Raw genomic sequence first — 22,407 nt, forward strand, 5'->3', positions numbered from 1 at the left:
TGAGCTCGCGCAACATCCTGAACGTTCTATATCCTAACCGTTATATCGCACTTTGGGCTGGGCTGGCGGATATCGCGTTTTGTGAAAAAATACATTTTGTAGTAGGCTTAAAGAGTAGACTAAAAGGCACACACTGGCATCTGAAGCCCATGTGACACTCAAGAAAATACACACACACACACAAACAAAACATTGATTCACTAGCTTTTCTTAATGGTATTACAGTAGTAGAATATAGCCTAAGATGGATATATAGCATTTTGCAAAAAAAAAAAAAAAAAAATGTTATGTTGTGTATGTTCTGGCCAAAACTAACTCAGAATCTTATTATTATTAATCAATCTTTGTATATACTATTCCGTATATTTATGATGTATTGTTTTTTTAACCAATTTAAGATGTTTGACAATGTTAAGATAAATATGTTGCATTTTGGCATGGTTTTTGACTTATTTATGAACTATTTATGGACATAAAATTAAATAAAAAATATCCTGGATTTGAAGAATATTGTGTCCCTGGCCTTCACTGAGCTCAAGTAATAGTTTAATGTACAAAAAATTGTGAATGAACTTGACTGTTGATGTCTTAAATAATAATGTCAAATAACCAACATTTCTCAAAATGGATATATCTCGTTTTGCAACGAAACTCTTCATTTACTATTGCCCTTTCCCTAGCTCAGCATTCCAGTTAAATTCAACAATATCCTGATCCTTTACCAAAATGGCTTAACAGATTATGAACTGACAGAAGTGATAAAGATGGGTTTGTGATATATAAAAGAATGTTGTCCGCATACAAACTTATTTTATGATGGTGATGTTTTGATTGGATTCCATATATGTTATGTAATTGTTGTATTGCAGCTACCAAGAGTTGAATGAAAAGTGCAGAGTTGCAGTGATAGGGGGCAGCCTTGTCTGGTACCTCTTATTAAATCAAATTGATTTGATATAATACCACTAGTTATGACCGATGCTGTTGGTGTATTATAGGGTGTTTTAATCTAGCTGATGATATATGATTTAAAACCAAAGTGACTAAGTGCAGAGAAGAGAAATGACCATTCTACCCTATCAAAGGCCTTTTCTGCATCTAAAGATACAATTATCTACAATTGTCTGCATCTAAAGAAGGAAACTGTTTAAGGCAGTGGTCTCAAACTGCCGGCCTGCGGGCCATTTGCAGCCTGCCATCCCCCTCCACCCGGCCCACAACTGATCTCAAAAATAAAACATAATCTGGCCTGCTAAATTATTATTCTCTATAATATTCCATATTCAGAAGAATAACATGATTATATATATATATATATATATATATATATAATATAAAATTAAGCGCACAGGCAGATTTGATGAGAGCTGGGCTTTCATAGTTTATTTGTTGTTTGGCTGTGCGAATGAAATGTTTTTTTCCAAACCAAAAAGGAAAATGGATGAGGAACACAGTCAGTTTCAAGAAAGATGGGAATTTGCAGTATTTTTTGTGGAGTTTAATGGAAATGCTACCTGTCTGATATATTCAAAGAAAAAGTTGCTGTTGTAAGGGGCCATTCACATATCGTGTCACATAAGCGGCTGTGCCGCTTTCTCCTTTTTTCCAAAGCGCTTTCACTCCCGTGGCATCTGTCATTGCTATGCAACCATGAACTGCCTTCTCCACAATGAGGAAGTTTCAGCAAATGAATAATTGATTTCTAGTGCTTGAATTAGCTCTACTACTAGATATATTCATGGAGATGAGAAACAAAAACCCGCCCTGTACAGCTATGATCAGCTGAGCTTTCGGTGTCGGTAAGGAAAGGCCGAAGCTCATCGGTTGGTTCTTGTCACATGACCTGCAGTGCATTTGCGGCATTCTGAAAAGTTGAGATGTTTCCATCTCGCTGTGGCATAGGCGTGCCTGGAAAAAATAAGCGTGCCGCACCGCTTCTATTATGAGTGTGCTTGCCAAAATTTCACTAAAAGTAGATTTAAATCACCGAAACGTGTCAGATGCTACCAATAAACGTTACCAATGCTCAAACGATATCTGTGGCTCAGCTGTGTTAGCAGATGCTGCCAGGTGTCTGGCAAGAAATAGAATAGTGTGCATATAGTCTCTCTTTTGTTTTCGAAAGAATGACTAAATCATCTGCAAAGAGGAGACATTTAATTTCTGATTCAGTCAGGGTTGGGCCGGGGGCAGTCGAATTTTTTAATGCTTTGGCTAATTCATTTATATAAATGTTAAATAGTGTGGGGCTCAATGGGCAACCTTGACGGACTCCTCGTTGTTGGGAGAAAAATTCTGTTCGTTTGTTCCCTTTTTTTACGGCACATGTATTGTTTTTATACATGGTGCTGATCAAATCAAATGTTTTTCCTCCAATCCCATTTTCCAGTAGTTTTAGGAAGAGTCCTTCATGCCAGATTGAATCGAAAGCCTTTTTAAAGTCAGCGAAGCAAGCAAAGACTTTGGTTTTGTTTTGGTATACATGTTTATTAATGATCGTGTGGAGGGTGTAAATATGGTCAGATGTTCTGTGCTTGGGCAGAAATCCAATTTGACTTTTATCCAGGATTTTGTGGGTTTTGAGAAAGTTTTGTAATCTCATATTAATAATTGAACAGAATATTTTTCCCAGGTTGCTATTGACACATATCCCTCTGTAATTGTTTGGCTCAAATTTGTCTCCTTGTTTAAGGATTGGTGTAATCAGGCCTTGATTCCAGGTGTCGGGGAAATAATCTACACTCAAAAAAATGTTGAATAATTTGATTATTGCGGTCTTAAATTTGTCATTGGTGTATTTAATCATTTCATTTAATATTCCATCAATGTTGTTTTGTACAGATTTTCAAAGTGTGTCCTCCATATGTTCCCGTTTTGAAGGGCCAATTCTTCCTGTTGTGGTCTGTTCCAATTGTTCCCGAAGTTACTGGTATTTATTGACTCCTCCATTGCTTGAAATAATTGCTCTGTATGCTCTTCCTTTTTTGCTCTTAGAGTTTGTTTGTAGACTTTAAGAGCTTCATGATATTGATGGCGGAGTTCTTGATTGTCTGGGTCTCTGTGTTTTTGATCGGAAAGATTTCGTACTGTTGTTCTAATACTTTTACACTCAATGTCAAACCACTTTTCATTGGTGTTTTTTGGTTTAATTCTTGATGATTTTTTTCAAATTGCACATGGATGCTGATTGGTGGAATATGTAGTGCCAGATTTATGCCTATTTTATTTTGTGCATATGTGTTAATTATAAATTTGTCCAATAATAATTTGACTTTCTATTGCACTTTGATAATTTTCTGTGCTGTTTTTTGTCCACTTGTATGATTGTTTCAGCTTTAGTAAATGAGAGGGCTGTCTGTGTGATTCATTAGTTTGAGTTTGTTTTAGATATTATGTAATTTTACAGTGGTCTGACAGAGGTGTTTGAGGACCGACTGTGAATGCTCTGCAATGCACTGGGTCAATGTCTGTAATGAAATAATCTACAGTACTGTTGCCCAGAATTAATTAAAGGTATAGCAGCCAAAAGAGTCTCCCCGAATGCGACCGTTTATTATATACAGACCCAGAGCTCTAGTAGGCTTTTTCCACTTTTGTTTGTGAATTTGTCATAATTATTTCTGAGGTGGTATGAGGGCAGAGGGTGGCTGGAGTTTGTAATATATTTGTCTCCCTGTGTGTTGACAAAGTCTGGCTTAATTCCAGTTCTAGCATTTAAATCGCTACATATTAACACATTTCCTTTTGTCTGGAAATGGCAGATCTCATCTTGCAGGATGGAGAACTTTTCTTCATTGAAATAGGGAGATTCAGCCGGGGGTAAATATGTAGCACACAAGAATATGTGACGGTCTGTGGAGACGGTGTCTTTTTGGATTTTTAACCAAATGTAAAATTGTCAGTTTTTTATAGATTTGATTGATTTATTCGGTACCATATCAGCATTCCCCCCGAGTCTCTGCCCCGAAAATGGAGAGGACCTTATTCCAACATGTGATTATTAAGGAATACGAGTCCATTGTTCAACTGTTTTTGTCATTTCAAAACAAGACAAACATCAGTATATTGTTGAATTGACATATCAAGAATAATATATTAAATATTATGATGCATCAAAGAATATATTTTAAAATAAATTGAGAATTTAAGTAAAATACGTAAAATAAAAAAACATTCTTATTATATATTTTTTCTTTTTTCCCCCCCCTCCCCAATAATACATTAAATAAAATAAGGTTTCTAAGAATCCCTTTTAAAAAAAATATATAAAGAAATATAATGCTTACACATTCACACACACATAGTACATTTCTTTTTTTTTCGTTCCCTCTTCTGAGTCACTAACCCATGAGGTGAGAGCACAGCAGAGTCAGCGTGTGCTAGATGTTTCTGAGGTCTCTGGATGGAGATGAGGCCTGCTGGCTGTCGACTGTGCTGGTGTTGGAGTGGATCGGTGATCGGCTGACTGCTTCAGCGTAGCTCTGGCTGTCCGGGTGCTGTTCCTGCTGATGTTCATGGGAATGAGAAGGTGAGGAGGCTGCAGGCCTGGTTAAACCCCTCTTCTCTCTCTCTAACTCTCACTCACACACACTCTTCTCACTCTCTCTCTCTCTCTCTCTCTCTCTCTCACACGCACACACACACACACACACACACACACTAAAACCCCTGAAAGAGGACTGTTTTGCAGAGCTTCTTTCTTGTGCTCCCTTTCTGTAGTTCAAGAGAGGCGAGTTTGGCAACATGGTGGAGCCTTATCTCTAAAACACGCACACAACCAATGACAACAAATCAGACTGATGGTTGTCAATGCCAAACTGGGTTTCCTCAATGTGCTCCCCAAGAAGGAAAACATCCTCTGTCCCAATCTCCTCCCGCACAATGTGTGTGACTGTGGACACCTTAGGAGCTTGTATTGCTGACTGGCGAATCACCCTCTCTGCAGCTCTCAGCACTTTATAAAATAATAAAAATAATACATATTTATGTAGCGCTTTACACAGTACTCACATACACTTTACAGAACAGAGAAAATAAGAACAAAGCAACCTTAATATACAAAGATTAAAAGATTTTAAGTTTTCAAAGAATCTGCTGGACTACAAACCCTGCTATGTAGACCAGAGCATTTTCCACCAGACCACCAAACCGAGTGGGGAGACGACTGTGATCACACATAAGGGCTGAAATGTTGGCGAATGGAGATGGGTGCCCTTCAGCAGTTTCAGCAGAGGACATCTCCACAGCAGACAGGGACACAGTGTGATCTTGTGCTGCCACATTGCCTGTCTCACCAGGTGAGACACCACACCGAACCATCAGACAGCGGAAGATGGCCTGGAACTGTTTGATTGTTATTCCAGCCGCCTTGTATGGCAAACACAATACATACATTACTCACAAGACAAAGATATTAATTAGGTATATTTTCAGAATTTACTGTAATAAAAACAACAACCCCTACTCTGATTGAATTAAAGGTGCCCTCGAATGAAAAAATGAATTTATCTTGGCATAGTTAAATAACAAGAGTTCAGTACATGGAAATGACAAAGTGAGTCTCAAACCCCATTGTTTCCTCCTTCTTATATAAATCTCATTTGTTTAAAAGACTTCCGGAAAACACGCGGATCTCAACATAACACTGACTGTTATGTAACAGTCAGGGGCTCCGCCCCCAATATTTGCATAATGCCAGTTCAATGCATTACACAAGGGCAGCCAGTAACGTCTGGATCTGCACAGATGAATCATCAGACTAGGTAAGCAAGCAAGAACAACAGCGAAAAATGGCAGATGGAGCAATAATAACTGACATGATCCATGACATCATTATATTTTTAGTGATATTTGTAAATTGTCTTTCTAAATGTTTCGTTAGCATGTTGCTAATGTGGGCTACTGTTGGTTAAAGTTACACCGTTTATTACTGTATTCACGGAGACAAGAGCCGTCGCTATTTTCATTTTTAAACACTTGTAGTCTGTATAATTCATAAACACAACTTCATTCTTTATAAATCTCTCCAACAGTGTAGCATTAGCCGTTAGCCATGGAGGACAGCCTCAAACTCATTCAAAATAACACGTTAACATCCAAATATATACTTTACTCACATAATTCGAAGCATGCATGCAGCATGCATGACGAACATCTTGTAAAGATCCATTTGAGGGTTATATTAGTTGTGTGAACTTTGTAAATGCGCTGTAATATAGTCGAGAGCTTGTGTGGCAGGGAACACGCGATTTAAGGGGGCGACGTCGAGTGTAAATCAGTGCATTGTTAATGATGCCCTAAAATAGGCAGTTAAAATTAATTTAAAAAAATCTATGAGGTATTTTGAGCTGAAACTTCACAGACACATTCAGGAGATATCTAAGACTTATATTACATCTTTTAAAAACATGTTCTAGGGGACCTTTAAAACAGACTACACACATACAGTAATTTATTAATGTTATAAAATTCTTCTTTACAGATCATGCCAAAAAGATACCGCTCTGGTAAGTTGATCTATTCTGTGATCCTAGTTCCTTGTGCCATCACAAAGTGTTATGAATCGTTTATTACACAGTAATAAATCATTTTGCGTCATACACTGTGTTTGAACTTTTTTTTCCCATTTTTTTCCTATTAAAATCATCTTTTCATGTAGCAGTCAAGTGCCCGATGTGCCCCGCGTGGATCGTCAACATCAGCAAACACCTTAGGACGGTCCACGAAGTGGCCAATGCAGAGGCCTCTTGGCCCAGCTTGGCTGCCGCAGAGTGAGGCTGCCCAATTTGGTTTGCCCACTCTACGGCAAGCTGGTGAAATACCCTGAGAGGCACCTGGAAAGAGGCCACTGGGGCATGTCGGTAAGTCAGTCTTAAAACTGACGGGATCGTGTTTGACCAGTTGTTTTACATTAATGTATGAAATAGTTGTCTGTTTAAAGAATACTGAAATGTTGTTTATATATATATTTTTATAAGGAGTCGTTGCGGCCAAAGACGTTGAGATCACTGGAGAGGTTGGTGATAATTGGGAAGCTTCAAATCTTGCGGGATTCAGAGCCGGCCATCCCCCTGGTCTCCGACTTCTCCCAGGCCGAGGCCCCACCTGACGCCTGGCCGAACGTTCAATTGCTTTAGGTGGCAGCCTTACCACCTCAGGTGCTGGCCTCACCGACTGCGGTGACGGAAGAGCAGAGGCTGGTGCAGATATGGAGTAGGAATCCACTGATCATCATAATCCTAATAGTTTTTGTTATAATTGTGTGTTTTAAATTTTAAAAAAAAAATGTCCTTTTAATTGTGTTCTTGTCTTTTTTTGGCTGCAAAACAAATTGCATATATATGTAGTGTCCGCAGAGCGGTGCATTTGGCGGCCACTAAATAAATGATATCTGGAATGTCTTTGTTTTTTCGACTTCCATTCGTACCAGAAGGTTCCAAATGACTTGAAAGTCAGTGGAATGCATCTAGTGCAGTTAAAGGATTTTAATCCATAAAACTATAAAATAGGAAATATCATCTGAAAACACTGTGTCCAGGAACCTATTATTTGGCAGCCACTACATAATTGGGAAGTGGGATGTCTTTGTGTTTTCTGCTCCCGATCATACCAAAGGTCCCAAATGATTTGAAAATTAGTAAAATGCATCCGACCGAGTGCACCAAGCATGGTAGTTTTAATCCATAAAACTTTCGTAAAAAATCTGAAACATCATCTATAAAAACTGTGTCCAAGAACCCATTATTTGGCAGCCACTGCATAATTGGGAAGTGGGATGTCTTTGTGTTTTCTGCTTATATCTCAGCAACTTGAAAACATGAACATGAAATTCAGGTCAACGGAAGGCCTCGGGGTTCTCTATCGAATGCGCAGATGTGGCAGATTGTCCTGAAATTTGAACCGTGTGTACAACTGAATTAGACGGTTCGAACGAGATTGGTGCTGCTAGGGTAGCTTTATGGGTCCCAGAGTTATGGTCTTTAAGGAATTCAGTGGCCCCCGGAGCTCATGAAAAGGTCTCGGGGGCCCCTGTCAAACGAGCCTAACCCTGAGGTCGGGGGCCTTCGGGTTTGTGAGCTAGAGCCAACACAACAAAAGCATCCCACTTGCCAATTATGTAGTGGCCACCAAATAACGGGTCCGTAGACACTGCCTTTTCTATGCCAGTTAGTGCCAAGTATAGTAGTGGTGTTATAAATGATGACTGGGATGTTTTTGTGTTTTCCACACTAAGTTGTCCCGATTCCAGGTTACTGAATGTAGCCCGATTAATGGGTTCGTGGACAGTGGAATTTTGCGACGAAACTTGGTGCATTTGGCCTGCCAAGTGCAGTAAAATAGTTTTTATCAGGACAGGAGCTACAGTTTAACTTGTTGAATGATAATGGTTTAACTGGTTAGTGAACAATCATCCCAGTGGCCCAATAAAGTGATCCTAATGCAACTGCAGTGTTCAACATGGGGCAACAGGTCATTTGCCAACTATAGTGGGTAATCGGACATATAGTGGGTCTGAGGGATGGGGCGTGGCTTGGGAGTGGTCAGAGAGGGTCGTCAGGTCATTTGCCAACTATAGTGGGTAATTGGACAAATAATAGGTTCGTGGGATGGGGGCGTGGCTTGGGAGTGGTCAGGGGGAGTCACCAGATCATTTGCCCACTAGTGGGTAATCGGACAAATAATGTGTGAACTGTAGCTTTTTTAGCTCCCCGAGGTCAGTTGGACAGGGTGGGGGCCTTGCTTTTTAAAAATAAATTTAAATGCAGACTTCTATTTACTGAGGTTTACTCAATGTTTGAAGTTATATGTGTGCTATAAATATGTGTGTGGGTACTAGATGTTTTTCAGTCCTTGTTCTGGTATGGGACCTGAGGAGTTGATTTTTCAAGTTTAACTCTTCATTGTTCTGAATTCTGTGGCTCCTTTTGAAAACTAGGAAGAAGAAAGTCAAGTCAAGACTCAGCCCTGGTTGAACAGCAATAGCAATACTCTTAGGCAAGAGTGCAGGAGGGCTGACTGTAAATGGCTCAAAGATAAAGATTTATATGAGATTTATTTGAGAGATTGTTTGACAAAGTTTCAAAAAGTACTTAAATTAGTTAAACAGTTTTTTTTTTTTGACATTACTTCAAAGAATTATCATAATTCAAAAATACGCTTCAGGTAGTCTTGTTCTTATATTGTTAGATCTCAGTCCTTTTAATACGGTCAATGATAAAATTTTTGATAAGCACAGTATAAATTATCATCTGTATGCTGATGATTCCCAAATTTACTTCTCTGTAAAACATGGGGAGCTATCTTCTCAAATCTTTGTTTAACTGCTTGGCTGATGTGAAGTGTTGGTTGGCAAACAACTTTCTCCAACTGAATGAAGACAAGTCTGTTGTCTGAGGATGTGATAAGGAGTCTAATAACAACCTGTTATTGCTTCCTGGGGAAAAACTTTCCTTTGTGATAAATCTTTATTTTTGACTGAGCTTACATTTGATCATCAAATCTAGATCTATAGCCAAGTTGATGTCTGTCCTCTCTTTCAATGATTTGGTGAAGGTTGTTCGTGCCTTTGTGCCTTTCTCATTTGGATTATTGTAACTCTTTGTATCTGGGTGTGAGTCAGGCCTCCCTCTCTCATCTCCAGCTGGTTCAGAACTCAGCTGATAGGCTTTTAAACTTCAAAAAGTTCAGTTCAGTTCTCTTTCAAGTGAATCCTCATGTGGACCTTAAGGTTACCTTTAAATAGGAAACACTTTCCACACTGATCACATGTAAATGACTTCTCTTCAGTGTGAATATTCATGTGTTCCCCAAGTCTTTGTTCCCGTGTGAAGCCAGTCCCGCACAGACTGCAGGTGAAAGGTTTCTCTCCAGAGTGAATTGTCATGTGGACTGTAAGGTTTCCCTTTTGACTGAAACTCTGTCCACATTGTCGGCAGATATATGGCTTTTCTCCGGTATGAGTTCTCATGTGGACTATAAGGCTTCCTTTTCGACTGAAACTCTTTCCACACTGTTGACAGGTATAAGGCTTTTCTCCAGTGTGAATTCTTATGTGGGCTTTAAGGTTTCCTTTGTCACAGAAACTCTGTCCACACTCTTGACAGGTATGAGGCTTTTCTCCAGTGTGGATTCTCATGTGGGCTGTAAGGCTTCCTTTATGTGTGAATCTCTTTCCACATTGTTGGCAGGTGAAAGGTTTCTCTCCAGTGTGAATTCTCATGTGGACTTTAAGGCTTTCTTTATGTGTGAAAATCTGTCCACATTGCTGGCAGGTGAAAGGTTTCTCTTCAGTGTGAATTCTCATATGGACTTTAAGGTGTTTTTTGTGTGTGAAACTCTTAGTTCCTGTCTTTTGAACTCCTTTTTGTGAGGAAACCTGAGTTGATCTTTCTCCAATCATGAAATCATGATGTTTATCATAATGTTCTTTCTCTTCTTCCCTTTCATTAGGTTCATGACTCACTTCTTTCAGTTCCATTAGGTCTAGGACAAAAATAGACATAAAACAATTTAGACATTTAAAGCATCAAAAGCAACAACATGTATGTTCTATACCCTATCCTATCCTATGGATCAGGGATGGGCAGGTTTGGTACTGGAGGACCACTGTCTTTCATCCCTAATCAAATACACCTGCCTGTAATTTTCAAGCAATCCTGAAGACTTAAGGCCGATTTATATTTCTGCGTCACGTGTACGCTGTAGGCTACACTACGACGTACAACACGTCAATTCTACGCAGACTGCAAGCGCTGTGATTGGTCTGTTAGAATCCCTCCCTCGGGTCAAAAGATTGGTGTGGAGCAATCGGAGAAGAGCAAGTGTGTGGCAAGGGGGGTGTGGTTAAGCAGCGGGAGATGAGCAGCGCTTAAGTAGGTCAAGTGCAAATGATAAACACCTGTGTCTCATTGCAATAATTGACATGGGGAGACCAGATAAAGCCACCAGGAAAAAGGAAGTGACTGACAGAGAAGCTGTGTCTCATTTCGAAGGTTGCATCCTCCGGAGGTCGCATTCGAAGATTGCATACGTCATTGAGGCTGTATCAGTAAGTAGGACTCTCCGAACCTGACCTTGGAATGCGTCCTTCTTTCATAGGAATTCAGAGGATGCATGAGGTGTATCCTTCACTGCTGCAGATAGCCCATAATTCTTTGTGTCTCTGTTAACAACCATCATTTATTTGAAAAAAAAAAAATAAATGGTGGTGCCGGCAAATGTACATACAAGCGAATATATGTTTAAATGCAAGCAGTTTCATGCTTGTTGTTTTTTTTTTTAAACTTTGTTCTTCCTAATATCCTCCTCCTTTGTCTCTGTAACAGATATCTGTTGAACATAAGCCAGCTCCTCAAGCAACCAAAATAAAAAATAAAACAAGTACATTCTCTTTTCAAATTACAAATTCATTAATAATTTTCATTCATTTGCTGAGAGCGCAATGAGGTTGCCGTGAATGTGTTGGCATAGCAACGATATACTTCCTGTTTCCTTTCCTGCCTGTGTGTCCTACGAAGGATGTCTTGTTTAATTTTGGCTAAGGACACTCCATATACTGCATCCTTCACAGGATTCGTCCTCTTGAGGATGCAGCCTTCGTAATTAAATGAAATGAGACACAGCTACTGACTGACTGCACACTTGTGGAGGCTGGAATTTGATTACTATGTTTACAGCTTTATGTTGATTACGTTTTGGGAGCGCAGAGACCAGATGCATAGACTGCTGCACGGAGGCTCCAGTGTAGGTGCATAGTGATAAAAAAATGTTATTGTCAATATTATGAAATCACAATTATGACAATAACATTTTTTTTAATCAAAGTTTAGCTATTTTTTTGTTTCTCAAATTTTGAAAAAAAGTTTCTCAAAAATGTTGATTTTGAGGATTTTTTCCCCCCATTTTCTAAGTAGGGTCTCATCGTAATGTAACAATATATAAAACTGATTTTTATTACAAAAAATACTAAACTTTGACAAAAAGTAGCTTTTATTGTTATAATTGTTATTTCATAAGATTTAGATATAAATCCAACTGATCAATACTTGTGAAAAGACGTCTTTCAGTCAGTCAAATAACACATAGCAAATAGTGGAGCACTGCAGCATTTACTGGTAAAAGTGGGGGTTTTTTAACTTTTAAAACTGCATTTTCCAAAAGATGGGCAAAAATCTTACACCAAACTGTAGGGCAAACACACCCTAGGAAGTAAAATTAGCTCAAATGAAATAATTTATTTGGGAATTATAAAGAGTTGTTAGTTTACAACCGAGCAACTGATTCGTCCAGCGTTCATTTGCTCGAGCCGTAATAAGCTCTTCTAGCGGATATAAATATCCAACAATCGTGAAAACACTGATTAGAGCAGGTAACTTAAGATCGACAGTTTAAGACATTAAATCATAGAAGCACATAATACAAGACACTTTCTTTTTAAAAATCTACAAGAGATTTTATTTATTCTAACATAAACTACTCTAACACAAACACACGCACATACACACACACACATTCATACGCGTTGCAGTAAGGAAATGAGAAAGAGTTTTAAAAGAGAGAGTGTGATCTGATGAACATAATTCTTAGCAATGCACTTCAAAGACCTGAACGAACCATGAATCATTCATTTAAATGCACCAGTTCAGTTCTCATCTGGGGTACTTGCTTGCGTTGTCTTTAAATATGAAAGAATATACAAAAGTCGTTGGTTGAACTTTGCAGTAAATCTTTCAGCGGAAAAGAAAATTAAGTAAAAGCAAAGAAAAGAAAAGTGAGTGAAAATTGAATGGCTTGAATGAGCTGCTGGTCTGTTCTTCTTGTTACTCCATAGTTCTTGGTTCTTGTCTTGGTTCTTTTCTCTTTTGAACTCGAATAAAAAAAAAAAACAATTAGTCTTCTCTTGCAGTTTGACTATTTAAACCTAGTTGTTTGGCCAAAACTCCTCTGAGGTGTGACAATCAGATATTGTCCTGTTTCAAAAGGGCTTTCCTCTGCCCCCAATAAAACATAGGTGTTACATCCTGGTCTGTCTCTGCTTTAGCAGAGTGCCATTTTAACATAATTTCTATTAACTGGAATATGATACATTTTAAACAGATTTCACTCAAGCCACAATTTAGGAAAGATGAAAAGAAAATCAAGTCCAAATAAGGCATACTTTCAGTCATTCAGTCAAGAATTAACACATTTACATGAATTGTGAGTGTTCTAAAGCATAACTATTTGTGAACACATAATGCAAAATGTATGTAGTTAAAAGATGTTTGATAAGTCCATTTAAAATTTGTAGAACAGTCTTTGTTGGCTTTTCTGTGAAGTAAGGAAACAAAAGGGTCTGCATTGTCTCTCTGTTTCTTTGATCTGGTGATCAAAGAATCTTTCTCTTCTTTGGGTGACCATTTGGTTTGTCACTTCTCCTGCTATCAGGAAGCATAGGGTGTTGTAAAAATAATCAGCATTGGTTCTCTCTGTAGACGAGCTGGAGCCGGAACCTTGATTCTGAATTAGAATTATGTTTTGAAAGAATCATCTGAATGATTCATTTGTCTGGTTCCTCCAAAACTATGTCAAATCATCCATTACTCCTATTTTTTCTGTAATTTAATTACAGTTACTTCTGATGTAATTGAACTAAATACTGTGTTTAGAACAATTATATATATATAATACAATAGTGGATTTAACAAAAATTATGGCTGTCAATAGATTACATTTTAATCCCAATTAATCACAATTAATCTCACACTTATTGAGAAATTAAGCATACATCAGATTAGAGACCTGCACTCCCGCGGGAGTACCGTGGGAACCGCGGGACCCAGCACAACCGAGTGCGGTGCGGGACAGTATTTGATGGGTGAATGCGGATGCGGGCGGCACGATATTATTGTGTGCGGGTTGCGGGAAAATATCTAACAAAATAAAATAACTAGAAACAAATAAACCTTTATTTATAATAAAATCAAATAAAAACGATTTACAGGCAGGGTCGGAAGCTAACTCTCGCGTGGTTCATAGGCGCGAAACAGCCAAGCCTACCACACAGAGGCAAAATGTCTGCACCGCATGACTCAGGTGAATCGCTTAGTCCTACAGATATTACTAAGTTATTAAAGAAAGGAACATGCAAAACTACAAAACCAGCGACACCAATGGAAAGCACCTTCCTTTTGCGAGCTGTGACAAATGCAGCAAAATACTCACATACAGCGGGCACAAGTCTGGAACTTCAGGTCTGAAGCGTCATGTGTGCACCGTTTTGAAAGACCAAACATCCCTGACATTTACGGCAAGTCAGTCGAAAGTGTCAAGTGCACTAAAAGATATAACAACAGAAAAATGTGTTGACTTTGTTTGTGCCGACATAAGACCTTATTACACCGTCTCTGGCCAGGGTTTCAGGGTTTACATATGCAATGTATTTTTTTTTTTTTAAACAATACTTATACGTTTACCCGCGGGATTTTGTGGGCAGGAGCGGGACGAAACTTGATTGTTTGCGGGCGGGAGCGGGAGAAAATAATATATATTTTTGCGGGAGCGGGCGGGAGTGGGACACAATCTTGCGGGAGCGGGACGAAAAAATCCGTCCCGCGCAGGTCTCTACATCAGATTCAAGTGTGAGTCTCACAAAACTGTATTTTTCAGCTTTTTAAGGTAAATTTAGGTCTTTTCAAAAAGAGGACACTTGCAGACTCCAAAAGGACACCAAATAACCAAATGTTATGAGTCCAAATAATTCATACATTTATGTACACCTAAGCACCCACACACAAAAACACAACGTTTGAGAATTCACAGTGTATATAGTGTGTGCAACAGCAAAGAGCTTGTTTACATTTTAGACCAGTCCAGTTGCGATACTGAACAGGAGCACATGGAGAAGCCAAGAAAACCTAAACCAGCCGCCTTGACCAGGGGCCCGTTTCAATAAGGAGGTTCAACCAACTCTGAGTTGAAACTTGAACTCTGAGTTTTCAGTTTCAGAACAGCTGAATTGAGTTAGTTCAATCGACTCTGAGTAGGTTGACTCGGAGTTAAGCGCGTGCACCACTCATCATCAATGGAGCTCCGATATTACGATTCACCATGGCAACAGCACATGACAAAATGACATCCGCAGATTTCTGAGTCAATGCAAGTTTAATTCTTATCACTGTTATAATATCAAAGGTGAAAACTGGTAGAATAGTAAGTTATTGAACTAATATTTATTTTCATGGTATCCCACATGCAAAAAAAGAAGAAAAAAATAATAAATAATAAGATAATAAGAGTGTAAATGATTTTTATCATTATTAAACACTCGTTAGGCAATTTACTTCCACTTTTAGAAAATTTTCTTCTTTTTATTAAAAATATATGCTTTTTGAAGTGATATATGATGGGAAAAGGGAGAATAGTGAGCTCGGCAAAAGGCAGATTCGAACCCAGTCAATCACATCACAAGTTAATCCTCTGCATACAACACACTATTGCCTACACCACTGCAGCCACTACAACATGGGACAGTTTTAACCTGATGTGACTCTGGTGGGAGGAGCTACTGTAAATTTGCACTTAGTAATACCCAGGAGAAAAAAAAGTATACTTGAGTGCATAAAAAAAAATACTTAAATACAAGCAAGTACATTTGTAGTACATTCTTTATTTTGGTGCTAAATAAAAGTGTCAAAGTTATACATTATAAATGCAGTAATTCAATGTATATCTGTACTTCAGTAGTACTTCACTGCACTTGGAAAAGTATACTAAATACCACTACTACTAAAATTGATTTTTAGTGCAATGAAATAAAGTATACTTACCACAAAAATATACAGAGGAGTTTTATTAGTGTATTTGTTAAAAGTGTGCTTTCAATGCTTTCAAATTTGTTCAGTCTTAGTAGACTTTTATATAATAATCCTAAATTTAAATGACGTTGATTTTCGTACAAATATATTACTAATGTACTAGTTATAAGTACATTTTCCCCCAGGTGAAAAAAAGTGCAGTAGAATACACTTTATTTTAGTACACAGTACACTTCCATAATGTACTTAAAGTGCTCTATTTCAGTGCACTTATTTTATACTTAATATAGTAAAAGCTATACTTTAGTACTTCTTAATATAATCTTAAGAACATCTAAGTGTACTCAACTGTGCTATTTTGAGACACCATGAATTTGAACTAAAATGTGCTTTTAACATAATATCTCTATATTTAAAAAATGTATTTAGTTACCACTTGTAGTACACTTGAACCCATCTTTCACACAACTTTAAATATACTCATCAGACATAAGAAAATTCACTTATGAATTATTTAAAATATAAGAATATTATATGGTAAATATATACAGAATTTGTAATGTTGTAGGCAATAAATTATAAATACATTTTGAATATTCATTATATATTAATCTTATATTTGAAATACATCATAAGTCTATTTTAAAAGTGTTTGAAAGATGGGTTCTGCTACAAGTGCAAGTACTACAAGTGGTAACTAAATACATTTTTTTAATACAGAGATATTATGTTAAAAGCACATTTTAGTTCAAATTCATGGTGTCTCAAAATAGCACAGTTGAGCACACTTAAATATTCTTAAGATTATTTTAAGAAGTAAAGAAGAGCTTTTAGTATATTAAGTACAAAATAAGTGCACAGAGCACTTAAAATAAGAGCACTTTAAGTACATTATGGCAGTGTACTGTGTACTAAAGTGTATTTTATTGCAATTTTTTTTTCACCTGGGTAGACACTCCGACACTTTCCGTTTGCATTAAGATTATTTTTATTACCACACTGGCAGATATTGATAATTTTACTTAAGTAAAATGCACTTAATTTAGATCCCCCCAGGAAACAAAACTAAATATCTTATATCATTTTCTTATATAGAAAATCCATCTTGATTTAAGATTTTTTAGATATTTTTTACTTGAAATAGGATGAAAAATACTCATTTTTGCAGTGTCAATGAATGAGTGAACTATTTAAACATCACAGTTACCATAGTAAGTTACTATGGTAACTGACTCTGAGTATAAGTTACCTCTCTTTCAGAAACGGGCTTGACTTACCCTGCTTTCTCGGGTTTGACATACCTCCCATTCTGAAACAGAAAACCCAGAGTTTCCCTCATTTCAGAGTTAACATACTCAGAGTTTTCACTTAACCTCCTTTCTGAAACAGGCCCCTGCATATATACTGAAGTACACAGAAACATATACAGGACAAATCCAAACATTGTCATGAAAGTGTGTAAAAACAATGTGAATTTACTGAACTGTGTCTGTGCAGAAATGTGACCAGTGCGTCGAGAGAGAGAGAGAGAGAGAGATGATTCAAATGATATTTGATCATTATTTTTAATAAGTTCATGAGTTCAGCTGTGAGAATAAAACCAACCTGTTTGTTCCTCAATATCTTCATGTTTCACACTGAATGTTTCTTCAATCTTTATTTCTTCAAACTTCTCTTTATTAAACTCAATCTTCATATCTTCAGTCTCCTCTTTAATAATTATCTTCATATCTTCAGTCTCTTCTTTATTAAACTCAATCTTCATTTCTTCAGTCTCCTCTTTAATAAACTGTAAGTAGAGAATAATTAAACAGAGTTAAAAGTCTTCAATGACCTAACGTTGGACTAAAAAAAAAAACACTCAAAACTAACACTGCAAATTAATAAACTTCATATTTAGATAATTATGATCTACATTTGGTATTTAACGAGTTATAGATTATATTTAAATGATTACACTTTGATGAAAACATGATTAGTTAGTTTGTTAGTGTTTGTTGTTCTCGTTCATGTTCACTGTTTGAGCAGCACGAGTCGTGATTCACTGAATCATTTATCAAAGTGTTTGACTCAATTGACTCAGAGTTGAAAAGTTCAGTTTCTCCATCATGACTCTCCAGAGACTGAACTCGAGTTCATGATGAACTGATTTATGACATAGAGAAATGAGACGCAGGTTTACTGTTTCTCATCAGTGGATATGAGTTTTACTCACACAAATATCCTTCATTACACTTATATAAAGAATCACAATGTTATATTAAATAGTAAATAACCTCATTAAACATCGCTGGTAAACTATTAAAAATACAAAACTGTTTCTGTCGATTAAAACAGATTAAATTATTAAAACAAACCTTTATTCAGCAGAATCACAGCAGATGCAGGAGTGCGGTGCAGTCTTATGACGTCATGTCGTCACTCCAAAATAAAAGTCATGCATTGTCTACAATCACAGAAGTGTACAGAAATCCAACTATTTTACAAGATAATTTTTGTATATATTTTTGTTACATTTTCACAAAAAATCTTCTGATTTAACCTTGAGATTTGAAGTATTAGATAGCTTAGATATTTGCAACACTATTTACAATGACACTAATAATCAGTAAAAATCAATCAGTAGTTATTAATAGAATAACGAGACACAAACCTTTACATTCAATCGCTTTTGGCCCCATTTATTTATGATCACAATAATACACGTTTACCTCAGATTTCATTAGATCGAATATAAGCCGGGCCGTACGCAGGGTTTCATAATTACCCTGGTCAGAAAATGTTGTTTGTCTGGGGGGTACGGGGGCATGGTCCCCTAGAAAATTTAGATTTCCCTGGTGTACATATGTGCATTTTTAAGACGTTTTAAATGGGTGGTTCAGTGTTTTTTTTCTAGGCTTGTTTCTGGGGCACAGTTTAACATGTCTTAATGCTTCGTTTTTTTTTTTGTTTTGTTTTTTTTTTTGAAAATGCTGTATTTTTCATATATTTTACCTTTATTCTGCATTCCCTACATTCGTTCACTATTTACCCACAATCCTCTCTGATTTTGAATGTACATTCAATGTACACTCGTTAAAGCCGCGTTAATTTGTCAAGTGTAAAGTATAATTTTTTATTAATTAGAACAACTTTGTAAAGATATTTTGAAGCGAAATGATACACGTTTATATATACTTATTTTCATATGATAATTTGGTCGATTTTTCTCATATGTTAGTGAACTGTTGTACAGTGTATTTAACCTACGTCTTAGAATGTGATGTATTGATGAATTTTTATTTGCTTTATGAACGGATGAGGATGAGGATGTTAGGCAGCTAATTTTAAAAAGAACTCGGTTTGGTCATCGGTTTTCTGGGTGGAGATATGCTGCCCAGCAAGGATGGGAGTGAGTTTTAGGAATATATATATTTATTTGTTGAGGTTTTATTAATGTACATTTTATTAATGTGTTAAATCATTACATGTACTACAGAACAGTTCTGAAGGAGATGGGCCTGCTGGGTGTGGTATTCCCCTCTAGGGGGATAACTATTTTATACAGATTTGCTGTACACCTTTGTGGAATCTAATTTTTTTTAATAATTCATTAATTATACATTTGTAAATGTGAAGAGACACCAAAAAAAAAAAAAAAAGTTTTATCCCTGAATTTGATACATATAAGGTATCAGAAAACATTTTTACAGATCTCAAGCTAGCACAGACCTGACCAAACATAACATTATGCACATTTAATCCACAATCCATCTCTGTATAGTGCCAAGATCATGTGCTTGTTTGATTTAAACATTTCACCATCTGTGAAATCTGTGAGAATTTCATCATTTTCAGATTGAGCTCTATTAAGAGTATCCCAGACATCTTATTCTTTGCCAGCTTTGCAGCAAAGAAAGCAAGGGAATGTATTGGAATGAAATAATTTTGTCATTTTCTTGTTTATTAAGGCATATCTTGATGGGTTTTATCATTTTCAGCTCTTTGACGCAGTACTGTTCCAGCATCCATCCAGAGCTAATGTTTTTAATGCATTGCTCAAAAAACACGACCATAGAGTTTGTTCTTTCTGCCAGAATATGGACTACTGCTTGTTTGTTGTTCCTGTGAGTCAATGATCAAGAAGTACGTTATGGACGAAGTGAAAACACAAACCTTTATTAGTCTATTATAACTGCAACTGTGGCTCAAAAACAAACAAACAATAAACTACCATCATGTATCAGGATAATGTAATTAACATTGAGAGTAATTTGAACATGATCTTCAGGCTGTCAGGTGGGTGGCCATGTCTCCTACTAGACAAAAAGTCAAAACAACAACTAATAAATGAGAAAATTACAGTGGTGAATTAAGTTACCATGTAGGTTTACTTATTCTTACCAGGATGGACATCACAACCAATGCACCAGCATTTCTTTACATCCCTGTGGATTAGGTAAGAAAAAAGAGCCAATTACAAAACATTTTTAAAGCATTTAATGTAACTTAACAAAAACTTTTAACAAAGCACCACTGAAAGCCACCGTCCTCATGTGACATTACTGTGGTACAGAAACACCTCAAGCACAAAAACAGAGACAGGGATAGCTGCAGGTAATGGGCATACTGAAAGTTGGCGTGCTGAAAGGTGAATGCTACAACAGAAACTAACCCTTAACCTTAACAGACAGCTTTCCAGACCATTTATAAAGACCTTTCTCTCCATGCCATGTTTCAACCTGCCATGATCCACACTTGCAAAAACACACTAAAGTAGGTTTTGTCATCAAAGCATGCAATTCATAATTTAGGATTCTTAACATCTAAACCAAAACTGACCCATAAGTGCAACTGCAGTTAACATGGTCAAAAGCAATGGAAATACACACCTGAACTTTACATGTGATATAGTTAGATTGTATGTTATATTCATACTGCATTGTGTACTGTAATACTGTACACATATTTTATAATATGAATTTACACTTCTTCACTTTGATTATTTACTGTTTGTTTACTGAGAGTGATCTTCTACTCCGCTTGTACTCTCACTGTAGTCCGTAAGCAAATAATAAATTCCAGATGTTTATTTTCTTTTGCAATAAAGTACCTATACATTAGCCTACATTTAATGTGAAGTTAACATTGCAACAGAGCTAAATATTTTGGGAAACTGATCCATTCATAGTTTGAACAAAAACATACATTTCTTAATTAAATAAATTATTTAAGTTAATATACTGTAGATGAAAGGTCACGGTATTATGGAACACAACATTAACAGATTATAGATACAGATTAATACCAGCCTTTCTGAGACATGTCTTAGATACAAATTCCACTGGAAATACATCCATAGATGTTGCACAAATGTAATTAGTTCAGAAATGTATTAATTGCTTAATAACTAGAACAGAGAATGTCTAGAAGTTAAATGCAAAACAATTTTTAAACATATAAAAAACAAACATACAGGTGCATCTCAATAAATTAGAATGTCGTGGAAAAATTCATTTATTTCGGTAATTCAACTCAAATTGTAGAACTTGTGTATTAAATAAATTCAATGCACATAGACTGAAGTACTTTAAAATTTTTGGTTCTTTTAATTGTGACGATTTTGGCTCACATATAACAAAAACCCACCAATTCACTGTCTCAATAAATTAGAATACTTCATAAGATCAATAGAAAAAGAATAGTTTAAACAGAAATGTCAGGCCTCTGAAAAGTATGTTCATTTCTATACACTCCATACTTAGTTGGGGCTCCTTTTGCCTGAATTACTGCAGCAATGTGGCGTGGCATGGAGTCGATCAGTCTGTGGCACTGCTCAGGTGTTATGAGAGCCCAGGTTGCTCTGATAGTGGCCTTCAGCTCTTCTGCATTGTTGGGTCTGGTGTCTCTCATCTTCCTCTCATAGATTCTCTATGGGGTTCAGGTCAGGCGAGTCTGCTGGCCAATCAAGCGGAGTAACACCATGGTCATTGAACCAGCTTTTGGTACCTTTGGCAGTGCATGAAATCATCATCTCCATAAAGCTTGTCAGCAGAAGGAGTCAGGGTGTTTTCACACATATGGATCGCTTGTTTTGTTCCGAAACAGGGACTAAATTTGTTACAATGTTGCATTTTCTTCTTGGTTCGGTTCACTTTCACATGGCAACATTTCAAAGCGTACCAAAATCCGTTCAGGCAAGTCACATGTGAGAACAACTGTCCTCTTATTGGTCAGAGTTTTCTCTGCGTCATCCATCAAAATAATGATTGACAAGTTCACTCCATGAGCTTATTGAGGCTTTATTTGTAACTGTCGAGACACATGCCAACACTTTATAAATGTAGCTGTCTTTCCCGCTGTTAAATTATATACTACATTCATATTAAGTACTGTCAAGTCTCGTGGCTTACCTGGAAAGTGGTTCGAGCGCAATTTGCGGCCTGCAGAAATCACCCAATCGCGAAGCGGACTGTCTCCGTCTCCGTAGCAACGGATGCTGAGGCTCACAGGTAATGTGGGCGTCCACTAATTAAATTTATTTTTTATTTTATTTTAGTTTAATTAATAACAACAACTAATCCCCCGTTCTCACAATAGAAGGAGAATCAAATCAAACTGATGGTCATGACAC

General features: G+C 36.9%; 1 protein-coding gene across 1 annotated transcript in view; it reads left to right on the forward strand.

Annotated features, from left to right (window-relative positions):
* The window catches only part of LOC125245430, a 1,350,402-nt gene that overhangs the window by 268,907 nt on the left and 1,059,088 nt on the right, over positions 1–22,407 (forward strand). Inside the window, 1 exon segment of the mRNA XM_048156021.1 lies at positions 22,278–22,285. Coding sequence (XP_048011978.1) covers positions 22,278–22,285 — 8 coding nt within the window.

The sequence above is a fragment of the Megalobrama amblycephala genome, linkage group LG1 (assembly GCF_018812025.1).
Source record: "Megalobrama amblycephala isolate DHTTF-2021 linkage group LG1, ASM1881202v1, whole genome shotgun sequence".
Classification (NCBI taxonomy): domain Eukaryota; kingdom Metazoa; phylum Chordata; class Actinopteri; order Cypriniformes; family Xenocyprididae; genus Megalobrama; species Megalobrama amblycephala.